The sequence below is a fragment of the Humulus lupulus genome, chromosome 7 (assembly GCF_963169125.1).
Source record: "Humulus lupulus chromosome 7, drHumLupu1.1, whole genome shotgun sequence".
NCBI lineage: Eukaryota > Viridiplantae > Streptophyta > Magnoliopsida > Rosales > Cannabaceae > Humulus > Humulus lupulus.
In genome coordinates this window covers 34,642,713-34,660,237 of record NC_084799.1, presented here as the reverse complement: position 1 = coordinate 34,660,237, position 17,525 = coordinate 34,642,713, and the positions used below count along the sequence as shown (strand labels likewise).

The 17,525-nt window shown below is 29.4% G+C and overlaps 1 protein-coding gene across 3 annotated transcripts; it reads right to left on the bottom strand.

Annotated features, from left to right (window-relative positions):
* Positions 1–10,762: 10,762 nt before the first annotated feature.
* On the bottom strand, positions 10,763–15,780 carry LOC133791136 (polyadenylate-binding protein RBP47B'). Of its 3 annotated transcripts, none has more exons than XM_062229046.1 (9): positions 15,626–15,780; positions 14,553–14,876; positions 13,249–13,732; positions 12,758–12,834; positions 12,551–12,681; positions 12,057–12,153; positions 11,542–11,703; positions 11,134–11,234; positions 10,763–11,053 (listed from the first exon to the last, which is right to left on the bottom strand). In XM_062229046.1, the coding sequence occupies exons 2-9, from the start codon at positions 14,721–14,723 to the stop codon at positions 10,963–10,965; spliced, it is 1,314 nt and encodes a 437-aa protein (XP_062085030.1). In that variant the 5' UTR covers positions 14,724–14,876; positions 15,626–15,780; the 3' UTR covers positions 10,763–10,962. The 3 variants fall into 3 exon arrangements, with proteins under 3 accessions (XP_062085030.1, XP_062085032.1, XP_062085031.1); XM_062229048.1 differs by having other exon boundaries at positions 12,758–12,816; XM_062229047.1 differs by having other exon boundaries at positions 14,553–14,870; positions 15,626–15,762.
* Between the last annotated feature and the right edge of the window lie 1,745 nt (positions 15,781–17,525).

Below are 17,525 nucleotides of genomic sequence, written 5' to 3'. Positions count from 1 at the left end.
ACTAACCTTAATCTGAAAAGACCCTATGTGTGCATTTTTTACACTAAATCTGGGTTTTAGAGCTATGTTGTCAAAAACTTCGAATCGAAAGTTTGTGCTAATCAATATTGTAAAAGACTACTAGTTACAGAGTACATTCATACGGGGATGAAAAATGTAACAATGCATGAAGAAATGAAAGAACAAGAAACTTACACATAGTGGCTTGCGGATACAGTGAGATTGAAGACTGTAGGAGCGGTTGCAAGAACGATTTCAAAGAGTCGAAAATGCCAAGGTTGTTGTGTCTTCTTGGTTTAGAGAACATGCAAAAAGGAAAATAGGATTTTCGACTCTGGTTTTTTTTCTTTTTCTCTCTGAAACTTGAAGTGTAAAAGTGAAGAGGATGATAGTATAGGTTTATATATATATATATCTCAAAAGAAGGTCAAGGGTCGAATTAATCTGGGCCTTTGGCTGGATTTGGTATGCGATCAGACGGTCAGGTGCATACGTGATGGTGGCGGCAAAAAGCTGAAATGCGAATAGACGTGGGCGTGGTGAAAAAATACTCGAGTACTCTAATTGAGTAACCCATGGCTGACGCATGTCCACACTCGAGTGTGGTAGGTGGCTCAGTTTTCGAAAGTGACCATTCAAATGTTTCCTTTTCATAGGATTTGAATTGATACTTTTGAGGGGGCAAAATGTTACACCCAGATTTCGAGAAGGGAAATCTTGATCTCGAAACTCAAGCTCGTAAGGGGTAAGCTCGAAATAAGCATAGTCTTCATGTAATCAGCATTGATAAGAAATTCAAAGACAGTCTCGTTAAGTAATAAATGCAACAACTTCAGAATTGGTGAGCTCGGAAACTACATGATCTCGGAGGAGTTTTGAGGTTATAAGTCAGGCTCGAAGTCATAGTGACAGTGGTTCAACACTTGTATAAATTTTCTAATTCATTTCCTGCCATCAGGCAAGACGGTTCGAGCTCAAGCGTTGTAAGCTCAGAGAGGATTATATCGACAACGTTACTTGTTGAGAACATAGGCAAACCAAGGTGTCGAGCTCCGAAGTCTCGAAGGCGTGTGAGCCTAGCATCCAAGCTCGCAAGTTGTGTGTGAACATGTTTATTGTTGTAAAATCCCTATGTTTAAGGGATCAGATGTAATGTTATTAAATCCAAAATATCATGGGATATATGCACGTACGTAGTAACTGTGTGCATTTAATTGCATTTATTTAATTGATTTGTAGAATAATTCCCCGAAATATATGGGAAGAAATTCGGTAAACCCCTCTATAAATAGAGTGGAACCATTCATTTGTAAAGACTGAGAAACTTGTACTGGGAAAATTCTGTATAATTGCTTCCATAAAGCTTTAGGAGAATTCTAAAAAAGTGTAACACAGACTCGTGGACTATGCATATTTTAACTACTGAACCACGTAAAAAATCTTGTCTATATTGTTTGTTTCCTTAGGTATATTTTGTTTAATTGCTCTTCTTTTCTAAGTTGATGAAAAACGGCGTCAACATCTATCATAAATAGTTTGGTTGCAGATTTCTTAAAATAATTATTATAAACATATTACATATGTTTGTTTAAAAAATTTGATCAATAAAAGCCAAGGACAACTTCCTCTGGCACCATGTTTTGCGATGACGATCAATAAAAGCCAAGGACAATCTCTTAAACATGTCGGCTTGTATCTTCCTAAGCAAGTATTCACTCATGGTCAATTCTATGTCGTTGTCTCTTGAATCACAACAAGAGAAGGATTGACCATACTAAACGTCGTTGATGAGGTGGAAGACAAAAACTTCATCAAAAATATTGTTTACAACAAAGTATTCCAAAATATTGTGTAATCAACCCACAAAATCAAGGTAACACATTCTTACATTTTATTTTAAATTTAATAAACATACATTGCAACCTCATACTAAAATAATGATTTTCACTATGTGTTTTACTTATTCAACAGACAAATCAATGAATCAAACAACCATCCAACCTGCAATATGGTAGTCTGGTTATTCATGTCCTTACTTTCAATACCCAATAAGGTATAACTTTTACAATCATACAAGTTGTTAAAAAAAAATGCTCATTTCTTAAAATTTTACATAACTCAGTTCTATCCTTAACAATTTTTCATTATATTTTGTTCAGGTTGCATGTTGTTCCATAGTTTCAATATTATTCCTTACCTTTTTTTTAATCCAACCTATCAAAATAACATGATACTTTCATTACATGCAATTCATAATTTACATTATGTATTTCACTTATTCAATAGATATGATATTTATTTTTGCTTTCAAACGCATCAAAATATTTCATGTATAAAATTTATGATTCGAAGAATACAATACTATTATTTATATTATGTCACTCACTCAATGTAAACATTTAACAATTACAAAAATAAAAACCACCCATACAAATAGATAAAATCTCCAAAGCTATAATTAGAGTTATTATCAAGACCGCACGAGCGCGGTACCGTTTCCTAGTATTAATATAAATGAGAGCTATATGGAGGTGGTGTGGTTTCCTAGAATCAAAAATATATTATTTATCTATTTTCTCATAATTTGTGGTTTTTCTAATTTTTCTTTTAAAAAAAAGATTAATTAATCATTTCAAAAATCCATATAGTCCCATATGGTTTAAAAATCATTGTGGGGTTATACTTTTAGGTTATAAATAAACATTTTATTGACTTTGATTTATAATTTGTCCAAATATTAATATTTTTGTCTTATGATGATTGATTTAACTCAATCTTGCCCAATAGTTATATTTTTATTGAGTTTATCATATTTATATTTTATATATAATTTCAGGTGAATTATACAAACATATATAACATTAAAGAAAAGTGTAAGAATTACTAAGTGTCAACAAATATTATAATTTTCTATCATTATTAAAAAAACATTATAATTTCCTTATTCATATTGTATTCTTTTTTTTTAATATTATAAATCTATATATATATAAAGGAGAATGCCAAGGAGATGATGTGTTTTCTTAATTTTTCTAATTTTTTAAATATAATAAATCAACTTATTTATATAAAGACACTCTAAAATTGCTCTAACTCACTTTATATATTTTCTTAATTTTTCTCATTTTTTATTCAACTTTTTCTAAAAACAATATATTTTTATTCTATTTTTAAAATAATAATAATAATAATTAACTCTCTTCTATTTCATTTTAGTTTCTAAATATATATATATATATCTATATATAATAATAAATTAATTACTATTAACTATATTTTCTTTTATCTTAGTTTCTAAACATCTATCTATATATAATGACACATTAATTAACTAATTTAAATTGAGATATGTAAATGTCTTTTTAGATGACATATATATTTTTTTTAAATTATAATTAAAATGAAACGGGCATGCATATATAAATATATATTGAAATAATTTAAAAATTAAATTATAACACAATTATATAAAAGAAAATATATTCTAATTTACTCTATTTTAGTCAAAGATTTTTTCTGAAAAATTCGATGCGAACTCTTTGTTTGATAAATTTTTAATAATTTATTTTACCATTTTAAAAATAACGAGTGCAAATAAGTAATCGACCAAAATACATGTGGTTCAAATAATCTATCTATATATATTTCTATTCTTAATGTTTTGATAAAACATGAGGTCTAAAAGTTAACTTTTTTTAAAATAAATGCTCCAATCAGGTAATCGACTAAAAAAAAGATTCAAAATGGTGTGAACCCTTGCACAAAACATATTATATATAATTTACTTTTTATAAAGAATTTTGAACATTTTGAATACTTACATGGTCCAAAGGTTAATTTAAAAAAAAGTTCAAAACATATAATCGGTCAAAATAGTATTCAAATAATCAATCTATCTATTTATATTTTTAACCTTTTAAAAAAACACGAGGTGTAAAAATTAATTTTTAAAAATGAAGGGTAATCGACCAAAATAACCCTTGCACAAAACATGAATTTCTTTATACATAATTTAAAATTTTTATAAAAAATCATGCAAAGTGTATAGTAATAATAAATATATGAATAAAATTACAAGTACAAAAAGTTGTTTGAACTTTGTTTTCAGCATTTTATTTATTTGTTATACAATGAACACAATTATAAAAAAAAAAATTGGGGTGAAAACGCTTCCACGTGTCCATATAAGGAATATGTTGTACAGGTAATGTTAAAAAAGACTATTTACCACATAATCTTCCCAATAAAATTTAAAAATATAAATTTGTTAATCATTACAAAAACTCCACGAAGCGCGATTATGTTTTCTAGTTTGTCACTATATATATATATATATATTTTTTTTTTTATATAGGACAATTCTTCTATAGGGGCTTCATTTTAAGCCCTACCAGTGGGGCTCTCGGTGTTTCTCAACCTGTGAACAGTTTTCAGCGCGATTTTTTTTATGACCGTGTATATTGTAGCTATTTAGAGCATCCTGCAAATTTTCAAAAAATTCTGAATAGTTTACAGTACCAAAAACTAGGTTCAAACATGTTTTCTACGCGCATAAAAAAAATTAGTCACACGTGCAACAATATGTTTGAACTTAGTTTTCGGTACTGTAAACTATTCAGAATTTTCTGAAAATTTGCAGGATGCTCTAAATAGCTACAATATACACGGTCATAAAAAAAATCGCGCCGAAAATTATTCATGGGTCGAGAACACTGAAAGTCTCACCGATAAGGCTTAAAGTGAAGCCCCTATAGAAGAATTCTTATACATATATATATATATATGTGGTACTCTTAATGGTTACTACCCACGAATGATTATTTTATTATTAATCATTAGATTAAGATCAATGGTCTATATTTATAGTTGTTAATTAATATTTCTAAAAATAAATTTTAATTTTTTTAAAATTTTGGAAATGCTACCTGATTACACGTGGGTCGCATATTTTTTAAATTAAAGAATTAAAAAAATATTATTTAAGCATTATATATAAAAATTCAAAATTAATGTAGAAAAAAATATATATTTACCTGTTACTGACTTGTTATACCAAATCACTATATTATTACATCATCATAATTATTAGTATCCATCTATTCAAAAATCTTTCATATATAATATATATAATAGTTTTTATGTTTTGTCGGTGCGAGAAAGGGTCTATGAAGAGACCGTATTTTTGTAATTAAATTGGCTATAGTAAAAGTGAATTTTTTTTTGAGAAACTGTACAAATGTTATTTTTATCATTATTTTGACTATTTACGGAAAAAAAAAACCTAAATAAAATATCATACTTGTGTCGTTACTAAAAGTCTGTCGGTACAATTATTATTAATAAAATTCACAATTTTATCATGACTACATGTGCCTTTAGTCTCCCAGCTTGGTTTCTGGAACACGTATGAACTTTTGCCCCTAGTCTACACAATTTCTTCACTATATCGTACCTAAACAATACAACAATCACAAACTTATATATGAAATTATCTTCTTTTACATATAAAATTTGTAGTTCAAATTAGGGGTCGCAAAACAGTTTCGACACGACCCCGACTAAAAAATAGCACGATTTTTGCAAGTTAAGTTTGGGAAAATTAAGTGTGGGTCAAAAATATATTGAACATGTTTGACACAAATTTTTTTTTAATTAGGTTAGGTCAATTCTTGTGATACGAAATTAACTTATTTATATTCAGCATATCATTGAAATTATTAATTTATAATTAAAATATTAATTATTTTTCAAAAAAAATCTAAAATAGAAAGAAAATTCTTTTAAAAAATATAGCATAAATTATTCACACTTAATAATTAATTGATATTATGAATTTTGTTTATTGTATTAATATTTTGTGATAAATTATTAGGAATATTGGCGGGGATAATACCTAAATTTTTTCAAAAGTTGCACTTTAGTACCCCAAATCTTTTTTTTTTGTGGTAATAATACATAAATCTGTAATTTTGGCACAACCGTTAATACTCACCGTTAACTTTATGTTAAGTATCCACATGACACACGTAAATTTAGGTATTAAAGTGTAACTTTATAAATAATTTAGGTACTATTACCGCCAATATCATTGAATTCTTTAAATACTATAAAAAAAAATTTAAATTTTAAAAAATCTAAAAGATTATTAAAAACTAATTAATAAAACTAAAATTTTTTAAAATTTAAAATTAATTTTTATAATATTTAAAGAATTTAGTCTAAAATCATCCCAAAATCCATATGTGCCACTTGGATACTTAACAGGTAGTTAACTGTGAGTACTAACAGTTGCACCAAAATTATAGATTTAGGTATTGCCGCAAAAAAATTGGGTATTAAAGTGTAACTTTTGAAAAGAATTGGGTATTATCGATGCCAATTAGACTGATAAAAATGTGTCACGTGGATACTTAACGGGCAGTTAACGATGAGTACTAACGGATGCACCAAAATTACAGATTTATGTATTATTACCGCTAAAAAAACTTGGGTATTAAAGTACAACTTTTGAAAAAAAATTGAATATTATCGCTGCCAATATCACTAAATTATTTAATTCAACAATTTTGTTTATTTGAAACTTTATATATTTTTATGTAGTGTACTATTCAAATGTGTCAAGCGGAATGATATAATAAAAAATGTAATATAAATCAAATATGTGATACTTATCATGTCGGTCAACAAATAGCGTGGGATAAGTCTAGTCGACACGTGAACACATCGGATCAACACTTGAACACGACAAGTCTTGTTAGAAACGACATTTATTGACACGAAACATAAACGAATCAAGTTAGGATTGACCAATTAGACATGTCAACCCACCATGACACGATATGAAGACATGAATTGTCACTCCTAGTTCAAATGAAGAAAATGGAAAAGAGATTACTCAATTCCACTAGTGCCACCGGTCACAAGAGTAGTATTTTTCTTTGTTATCAATAATATCCATCTCAGCTATCAATTTTCTCTCCTTAGCCTCATTCTTTTCTCTCTCATTATAATTGATTTATAGTTTCAATATCATAATGGAATATATGAATTATTTATATATATATACTAGTATGTAGATAGGTGCTTCGACCCGTTTTTTTATCAATTAAATATTCAAATTAAAATATATTAATATATTTAACTTTGTGTAAATAATTTATAACATTAATTTACAAAATCTAATATAAAAAATAAATAAAATCTAAAAGTAAAACAAATAAAAATGAGCATTTTTTTAGTTTTGAATTAGATCTAATTAATTTTAATTTTTATCAATTAATTTGAACTATTTGTAAAAATTTAAGTGTGTTAATATTTTTTTATCAAGAATATTTTCTTTTTTAAAAAATTCTTTTGAACAAAAAAATAAGTAATCAAAACCAATTTTTTTTAAAAAAAAAATATTTTGAGAGTAATTTCTTTAGTTTTTTTTTTAATAAAAGAAAATTCTAGGATTAAACTTGATAATGAGTTTAAATTGATGGGATCGAAATTGTAATTTTCCTAAAAAGTTTGACTAAAATTAGAGCAAAAGTTATTTCTATTATATTTTGGCAATCACATGGTTCATTATTAAAATTTTCAAATATAAAATTATATATGATATTTAATTTTATTATAAAAATTTTAAATTTTAAAATTATTTATGATATTTATTCAAAACTTAATAATATAAAATAGTATAAAATCTAAAAAAAAAAAAAAACTGTAGCTATGATCATTATGAAATTAAATGAAGGGAAAGTGAAATCAATCAATAATATGTTTATAATAGTAGGCTTGGTGATTTAAGCTAAAATATAGTCTTATTAGTATGTGTATATATATACATAATTAACAAAAAAACCTCAACAAAATGACAAAAAAAAAAGATCTTTTATGTTTTGAAACTAAGACACGTAGTAAGAGAATGGGAAATAAAACAAAACCAAAGAAAAGTAAAAAAATTACTAAATTAACATTCTTAATTTAAAAATGATATATTACATTAAGGGAAAGTCGACAAAGTAACCCTTATTTACCCTAATATTATAACCATACATCTCTCTCAAAGTTTATTTACAAATATAACCTCTTACCCAATTGAAAAGTCGAAAATACCCTTGGTGCTCCCTCTTTCTTATCTCCTCTTTATTTTCTGTCATCTCTCATGATTTGCAACCCTCTTCTCATGGATGATTATGTTATTTCTTTCTCATCATCTAATTTATAGTACCTCATCTTCATCTATGTTGAAGTTTTGTCGTCTCTCTACTAAAATCTAAACTTCTCCCTAATTTTCATCTAAAAAGTGACCAAAGTTGAAGGAATAAAGTGTTTTTGATGATAGATAAGTGCTATTGGTGTTTATGGATTTGTTATATAATAGTTTGTAGTTGATTTTCAAACTATTCTGGGCTGAAAATATAAACAAAAAAATAAATTTTATGTTGAGATCTCGTATTTTAGCGATTTATATGCTTTAGGTTTTTTTGGTTCGAACCTTGGTAGGAACAGGTTGGGACATGGTTTGGATTTGGTTCAGACCTTATTCTGACCAAGTTCGAACCAAATTCGGACCTTGTTCGGACTAAATTCGGACATAGTTCGGACTAAGTTTGAACCTAATTCGGACTTTGTATAATTTTTTTGGTAGTTTTATCTAATCACATTTTCTCATATGTTTTGCAAACTAATCACAAATAAATATTATTGTGTTATATGATGGAGAGTGGGAACAACTTGTCAATGAAGGTTGATCATTTAGAGAAGGAACCCTAATGTTAACTAAGGGTATTTGTGACATTTCACATAAGTATTGAGTTAGTTTTGTGAGAAACTTTTCACAGGATATATGCTTTTAATATTAGAGTAAATAAGGGTTATTGTGTGGACTTTCTCTATATTAACTTGTAAAAGTTGAAACATAAATAACAAATAAGGAGAAAAAAGGAATCTTCAAAATGTCCTCTATTTAGTAATAATAATAATAATAATAAGTAGATATATCGAAGTAATGCCGTGTGGGATTTTGGTTCGTTTTTGCAACGAAACGAGTCAAATGACATGATCGTAATGGATGGGGAAGTTGATATTCTTCTTTTATGTTTATCTCGTTTTCTACTGTATTACTCTTCAATTTATAAGTAATAAATAAATGCAACAAATTAAAATTCAAAAGGGATAGGAGAATCTTTTACAATAAGAAAAATCCACTGAAATTTGGAGATGGTATTTTGGGAAAGTAATGTCCATAGTACCTAGCATAATTTTTAATTGGAAACCTCCATTATTTCTCATTACTAAATATTTATTCTACCAAAATTTTATAAAAATTAAGAATATATATTATATATAATTATTATTATTATTATTATAATATTTTATAAATTTTGAAATTATATTTATATAATTATTAAATATCCAAGTCTTCTATTATATATTATAATAATAATATTTTATAGTATTTAAATTTATATTAATATAATTATTAGATATCTAGTTTTGTATTAAATATTAATATAATAATAATATTTTATAATATTTAAATTTATATCAATATAATTAATAAATATTTATTTTTAGTTAGTTTAAAAATATATTTCATTAAATATTTAGAATATTTTCTTAAAATTAAAAAAAAAATGTTAAAACAAAAAAAAATCTGTAAATACACACTTTTTATATCTCTTCTATATAATAAGTGTGTAGATAACAGAAATTCTTGACTTAACGATTTTTTATTTTTTTAATGTTAACTTTAACGGAATATTCTTATATTTAACATAATATTATTATATTTAACGGTAGTTTGTAATAACTTAAACTTAAACTTAAATAAAATAAAATAAATAATTAAAAAAATTAAAATATAATATTTTTGAGATATTTTATAATGACAATTATTGAAAAATAATAAATAATTAAACAAATTAAAATATGATATTTTTTATATATTTTACAATGATAATTATTTAAAAATAATAAATTATAACTTAAATAAAATTTAATTAAATTTAAACTCACTTATTAGAATAATATCATATTAAACATATAATATAATCTATTGTGAATTAGCAACAAATTATAATTATTTTTTTAAAAACTAGCAATAAACTTAAATTTAAAATCCACGTTTAATATTTAATATTACATTAAACATATAATATATAATCTCTTGTTGTCACTCACAAAATCAAAAATTAGAACAAACATAAACATAAACTTAAACAAAAATAAATAAATTATTTAATTAAAATAAGATATTTATTTCAAAATTTATATCACATTAATATAAATTTAATAAGAATAATTAATAAATTCTATAATTAAATCTAAGCACGTATATGCTTGTCTCTAGTAGATATAAATATCCAATGGAATAAAATCCCATATATAATAAAGGACAAATTTTTTAAATAAGTTTTTGAAATGTTTTAAATAACATAAAATTATTGTGAGATGTTTTTATTTTATTGAGGACATTATCCTGCGAGATCAAGCATTCAAAATTATTTTTTTATTTTGCTCAATTAATAATTTTAATAAAGAAATTATGAGTGAAGCTCTATGAAGTCATGTCACTTGATACAAACAACCAAAAAAATTCGAAGTTTATAGTCGTCTATAAGAGCAAGGTCCTTGTTTGATTGTGTCCAATGTTCATCCTTTAAAATTCTTAAAACAAAAGTCTTGAACCAGCCTTTTTTTTAATTTAAATTTTTTTTTTTATCCTTTCTCAAAGAACAAATTTCCTTTTAATAATAAAAAATAAAATCAGGAATTATATTTCAGCAGCATATAACGGAATTTTATTGTCCAAAAGATAGCCCCTCTCTGATGCAGCAAATGCACAATCAAGAAAAGTAAGCCGATTCAATTTGCAGTTTAATGCTATTCTTTCTCTACCACTCTATCCTCTAACTTCAACACTGTAGCCATGGTCTCTCATCAATCTGAATCTGGTTATAAATAAACAAGCATCTAAGTTTGCTGCAAAAACGAAGACGTTCTCTGCCATAATGGACGGCCTAACATCGCACTTCCATGAACAGTGAGGTAAGCAGCATTCAGCCTAGCAATCAACCATGGGATTCAGTAGAGAGAAAATGATGGATATTAGACATTTAAAGACAAATATGTTGAGATATATACTTGTCAACATCAGGTGTAGCCAATGGATCATCCAACTCTTCCCTCTGCTCTACAGCTGGGACAGTTGCTCCTATAGCTGCCATATCTTGAACACCATCAACCTGAAACAAAATATCCAGTTAAAATAATAAACTAGACCAGCCAAGGTAAACAGATTAATGAGCACATTCCTCAATTTCCCAAATCCCAATGTCGATAAATTCATGAAGCTAACTATTTAATCACCTCCAACAAAAGGGCACTTAGAAAGATTTTATGTCATGTGAAAATTGCAATTAACTTGATAGAAACAAAGGCTGAATGTACATGACCCACTCCCATCCAAGAATTACGTTTTCTTCAACAAAGCCTTCAGTAAAAGTTTAAATAATGCTGACTATGTAAGATGCATAGGATGTTTAAACTTGCCTGTTGAGGGTATTGGGCATAACCAGCATATGCACTGTATGCATATAACGAAGGATCTTGTGTAGAAGCCCCATATGAATACGCATCATACCCTTGTCCATAACCATAATACGCAGCCCACTGATTTGGATCTACTTGCTGACCCCAGCCACCAGATGCATCCTACAATGAGTTGGTATACAACTTTGTCAGGTGTAAAGAAAATGTACAATAACATGTTTCTCTGGTATCTGTAAAGAAGTCCGTAATAGAGCATCAGATAGCTACACTCATACCAGTGTATGTAACCATCAGTCATATTCTATTTCGGAACCTTTCAATGTCTCTTATGCCTACCATCTAAAATACACAGCACCATTCTAAATCAACTTTTTGTTATAGAAACTTAAAAAAGTTCGAGTTATTCCTTCTTTTAGAAACAGGAATTACATGACAAGGCGGGGGAAAAGAGAAACACTCTGGTAGATGAATAAAATGAGCACTCTCAAGATAAATCAATCTAAATGAGCAATCACCTGTTTAGCTGTTGGGCTCCTACCCCAAGAAACCCGAACAATTTGTTGACCAATCATCTTTCCCTGCATTTTCTGAATTGCTTCTTCAGCAGATGTCCTACAAAGATAACAGTTGTAAGAAAATTCAGAAAATCAACAAGAAATAATGATCCAAAAAAAGAAGCAACACTATGATGGAAAAGTGGAGAAAAAGGATTAAAAAATATCTTAAATCACAATAGAAAGTGATTCAAATCATAGAACTTTCTGCATGCAACTTGTATTGCTACCCTTGATCCTCCATACACGTGCAACTTCATTATGTCTGAGAAAAAGAAAACTATGATAGCTAGATAAGGGGAAAGAGAGAACAGCATTGCTAACTGTAGAATACTTCTACTTGTTCTTTTTAATAACAAAAAGAGAAACAAAAACAATGAAATCATGCTACAGAGTTCTTGTTAATGTGTTTCATTTGAAGAAATCATGCTAAAAGTTTCCCATGCAGAACAGACCTTATCCCAAACTGTATAAAACCACATCCTTTGCCAGCAGGAATCTTGACATAGACAATCTCCCCGAACTGCAAAAATGTTTGCTTTAGCTCCTCTTCAGTGATATTTTGATCCAAGTTACCAACAAAAATCTGTGATGAATAAAAATAGTGAGATTAAGAGATAAAATAAAACCTACGAAACTTAAATAAGTCCAGTCTAGCTCACCGTAGTGTTGTTTGCATCATAATCCGCTGAAAGCACGGGTGCTGCTGGTGTGCTGTATGCTGGAAATGGATATACCGCTACAGAAAAGTCAACAAGTGTCTTTACAAACCAGGTTGAGGTCAGCATATCAGAAACTAGAGCAAGAAAAGCATACAACGCAGCCAATTCCAGCTTCCCATGTCATAGACTCATAAAGCTTGAAAAGTCAAGTAATTGTAGGCAGCAATAAGCATTGCCTTTCCCCATAAACCATACATACACATAAACTCATATGAACACATACATATACACACCATTGCCACAAATGCTGCATGTCGCATTATTAGTGTATAAATATACTCAAAACAACTGAATACTGGGGATGCACTGATGGCTTCTTCTTTTTTCCCCCAAGTGTTTCAAATATCTTTAATTTAAAATCAAGTAAATTATAAGTATGGTAATCACAAAGGCACCAACCTTGTAACAAAAATTATCAAAATGAAATATACCTTTAGCGGCAGTGTAGGGCTGTTGAAAGCCAGTGGTCTTCTTCGGTGTTGCTGCACTAATTCGCATTGGCCTAGTTGAGCAGTAGACGCCATTCATTTCAGTCATAGCACGATTCCTTTCTGTCTCGTCAGAAAATTTAACAAACCCGTATCCTTTTGAACGTCCAGTGTTTGGATCAGTGACAACCTTGGCACCTCTAACTGATGGATATTGAGATCGAAAGGTTTCTTGCAACAGATAATCTGTAACATCAGGTGCCAAATCCCCAACAAAAATGGAGTGCTCAGGCCCAGCATCAGGACGTCTTTCACCAATACCAAAAGAAGCCCAGTTCAACCTGAAAGTTTGTTCAGTTCCAGGCATCTGGCTCCCATTGTAACTCTGCAAAATCCTCTCTGCTGCTGCATGAGAAACAAATTCCACAAACCCATAACCTTCAGGCTGTCCTGTAATTTTGTTGCGTATAATCTTTATTGAAATTACCTGCATTTAGGAGGAGAATCCGATTAAGCAGTCACAACAACTTTCCTTAGTACACTACTTACAACTTAGATTTTGCTTTGTATGATTTATATATCAACTAAATTTTCAAAGTTCCATCCAACGACTATCACAGCAAGTGGCAGTGATATTTGCAAGTAATTTCAAAACTTCTTTAACTGTAACTCAAATTAGGATATTATGGCATGAAAAGATTAGCCAAGATTATTTTTCCAACATTAATAGTAACCAACCAATAATTAAGACCGTCCACAGAAGGACATAAGTACATAATTGTTCAGTTAGGATTAAAACTCAGCTTAAATATTGGGAAAAGAAAAAACTTAGAAACTTTTATGGGTATATTGAATTTCTCTTCTCCCTGCTAAATTTACACTAATTTAAGTGAAAATAACCCATAAAAGATAACAACTCACTTTTAAAATTTACATAAATATATTGATAAGTAAATTGCTTAAAAGGGTTTTCAATTCTTAAATCGTAGAGAAAACCATAAACAATGGTAATATATAGAAACACAAACAGAGGGAGAGAGAGATGAAAACCTTGCCGGGTACATTGAAATTCGCATCTCAGCTAAATTACACTAATTTAAGTGAAAGATAACACCTAAATTTCAAAATATACATATATAAATATATATATATATATATTGACAGTAAAATTTCTTCAAGGGGTTTTTCAATTCTTAAATCGCAGAGAAAACCATAAACAATTGTAATACATATGAAATATAAACACAAATATATATATATATATATAATAGAGAGACAGAGAGAAAGGTATATATAGAGATGAAGACCTCGCCGGTGTGAGCAAAGCAGCTATTGAGGTAGTTTTCGTCGACCCAATACTGCAAATCCCCAATCCAAAGGGTTCGGACCTCCTCAACGGTGGTAGGCTGATGATGGTGTTGTTGTGGCTGTGGCTGTGGTTGTTGAGGATAACCCTGAAACGTTGTTGTAGTCGCCATTAGAGGTACCTAACTACTTTCTTTCTTTTCTATGCTTTTCGTCTTCACGCTCTCTTCCTTCCTAAACCCTTTGCTTCTCTCTGCTGTGTAATGTTATATGTCAGCCAGCCAGTCCTATGCCACCGGCCTCCTTACGACGTCGTCTTACTATTTCTTCAAGAACAAGCCCATGAATAATTAGTAATAATATAATCTAAATTAGCAAATGGAGCAATGTAAAGATTAAATAATTTTGGCATTCTGAATCAAATACAGAATGTGAGTTTTGGTATGCTAGCAAAGGACCAATACAGTTGGTTGCGGTGGACTTCTCAAAGGAATGGAACATTCTAATACCTCTCATAAATAGTACCTCAAATCACTTACTGGGGTTTTACTTTTTTTCCTGAAGTGAAAACGTACAAGACAGGAATACACTGAGTATATTGAAACCAATTGAAAGTCACAAAAAGACTATGGACCATTACACCAATAACATAGAGAAAAACACTAAACAACTGAAACATAACGACAAAGTTGAGAAGACCTAAGGAGCAACTCAAAAACGGTGGTGCATCCCACCAGCAAACACCATTCAAGAAAGAAAATAAAAACTGAAAAAATAGACCGAAATTAATGAAATTTCTTAAAGAGACAATTTATCAAACACTTTGCAAACAACTTTATTTGAGACTTTTAACTGCAAGCAATATACACTCTGAAAAGAAAATCAGAGATGAAAAAAATTGTTCTTAACTGAAATTGCAATAATAATTGTGAAATCAGAGAACAAAATCATGAAACAATCATATGTAATAAATCTACACAAACCCAGAAATCACACACCAAAAAAGAAAAAGAAATAAATAAAGAGCGAAAGAATGTTTAGAAGAAAAAAAACCATAAAGAAAGAGAACTCATACCTTTAAGTAATAATGAATCAAGCCATAAACTTTGTAGGAGAATAAGGGTATCAACTGATAGAAAAAAGAGAGAGAACCTCACATCGTTCAATTGAATGAGAGAGAAAACATAGAGAAAAGAAAAGGCGAGAGCGTTAGGTTCATAAAATATATGGAATTAATTAAAATTAAAAAAAATTAATATTTTCATAAAATTAATTTTATATATTTTATGTGCATTATACCGTAAACAAATTTGTAAATATTATTAATAAAACAATCAACAAAATACTATGTTTATTTAATAGGAATGTAAATGGGGCGGGTCGGCCGCTAAAAATCTGCCCCGACCCGACCTGTTAAGACTTTTGATGCGAGTCAGATCACGTGTCAGACCCGACTCGTCCTATGGGGCGGGTCAGACCCGACCCGGTAAGATTTTTTTTTCTTTAATAAAAGAAAGACTAATTTTAAAAAAATGTTACAATATAAAAATAAATAGAAAAATATTCTTTCATACTAGACAAAGATGAGTTGCCTAAATTTTTTTATAAATGGTTTTGCATACTAAAATAAAATAAAATTTAATATACATCAAAGCAAAACATCAATTTTCTCATCTATCTCTCTTAAATATATTTTGTCTTATTTATATATATATATATTTGGATAGTGGGTCACCCTAAATAGTGGTAGTAATTAGTTTTAAAAAAAAAATCTTCATTACAAATGTTTACCCTAAAAAATACTTACTTGCTGACGTGGCACGATTAGTATGCATGTGATTATTTAGTGATTACATCCAAGTCGACCAGCGACCAGAAAAGAAGTTGCTCGATGGATTTAAGAAAGATGCTGAACAATACAGCAGAAGATGTGCTGACATATGCGACCAGGTTTGGTCGTGGTAACGAAGCCAGAGTTCAAATACAGTTATAAGAAAGATATTTCTATGATATTTGTCCTTATTTTTTTATGATTTCTGTTGTTATTGAAACAAAATGTAGGCACGACCCATCACCCCATATGTATATCCTTAAGCCTATAAATAGGACTCAAATGACTCATTGAAAAGAAAAAAAAATGGTATTTAGAGAGAATCAGTGTTTTTTATACACAACTTTTGTATCCTTTTTTGGAGCTTGTGAAACTCAGTAAACCTTAGTTTGTTGATTGCAGGTTTCATAATACATCAATAAAAATACTAAGTAGAAGTAGGTTATTACCAATATCTGGGGTCGAACCACTATAATTCCTAGTGTCGTTTAGTTCTTGCATTCAGCTTACAAATATTTATCGTTTTGGTGACTCCGTGTCATTGGCTAAATCATCAGTCAACATTTTGGTGCTTTCATTGAGAGTTGAATTCAAGACCTTAAAAAAAAATCAATGGCGAAAACAACCAGGAAAGCAGGGCAAACTTTTGGAAATATGCCAAATCAACCTCCTCCACAGGATGTAGCGGAAGATGAGCCACAAGTGGAACTGGAAGAGGAGGAGATGGATGTTGAAACCTTGCGAACAACTTTGATTGTATTGCAGGAGGAATTAGCTAATTTGAGAGCTAATAAAGAGAATGTGGCTGAGACAATGGTGCTGCAGCAAAGGGAGATTGACCGGCAGCGCCAAGAACTGAATGAGCGATAAGCTAACATGGACCACCGATAGAGAGATGTCACTGCGGCTTTAGAAGCAGCCATTCAATTGGCACGAGGACAACCTGCACCTGCCTCCCAACCGAATCAGCCACCCAGCACTCACCCTCAACAAAATCCATATTCAGAGCATCCCCAGTATCACCACAACCAAAGAATCCTCAAGGACCAGAGCAACATCCCGCTGCTCAACAGGAGGGACCAGTCCAAAATCCTGAGCAGCAACCACCCTCTTAAGCTGGTCTAGATAACGTTCACTAGTATAG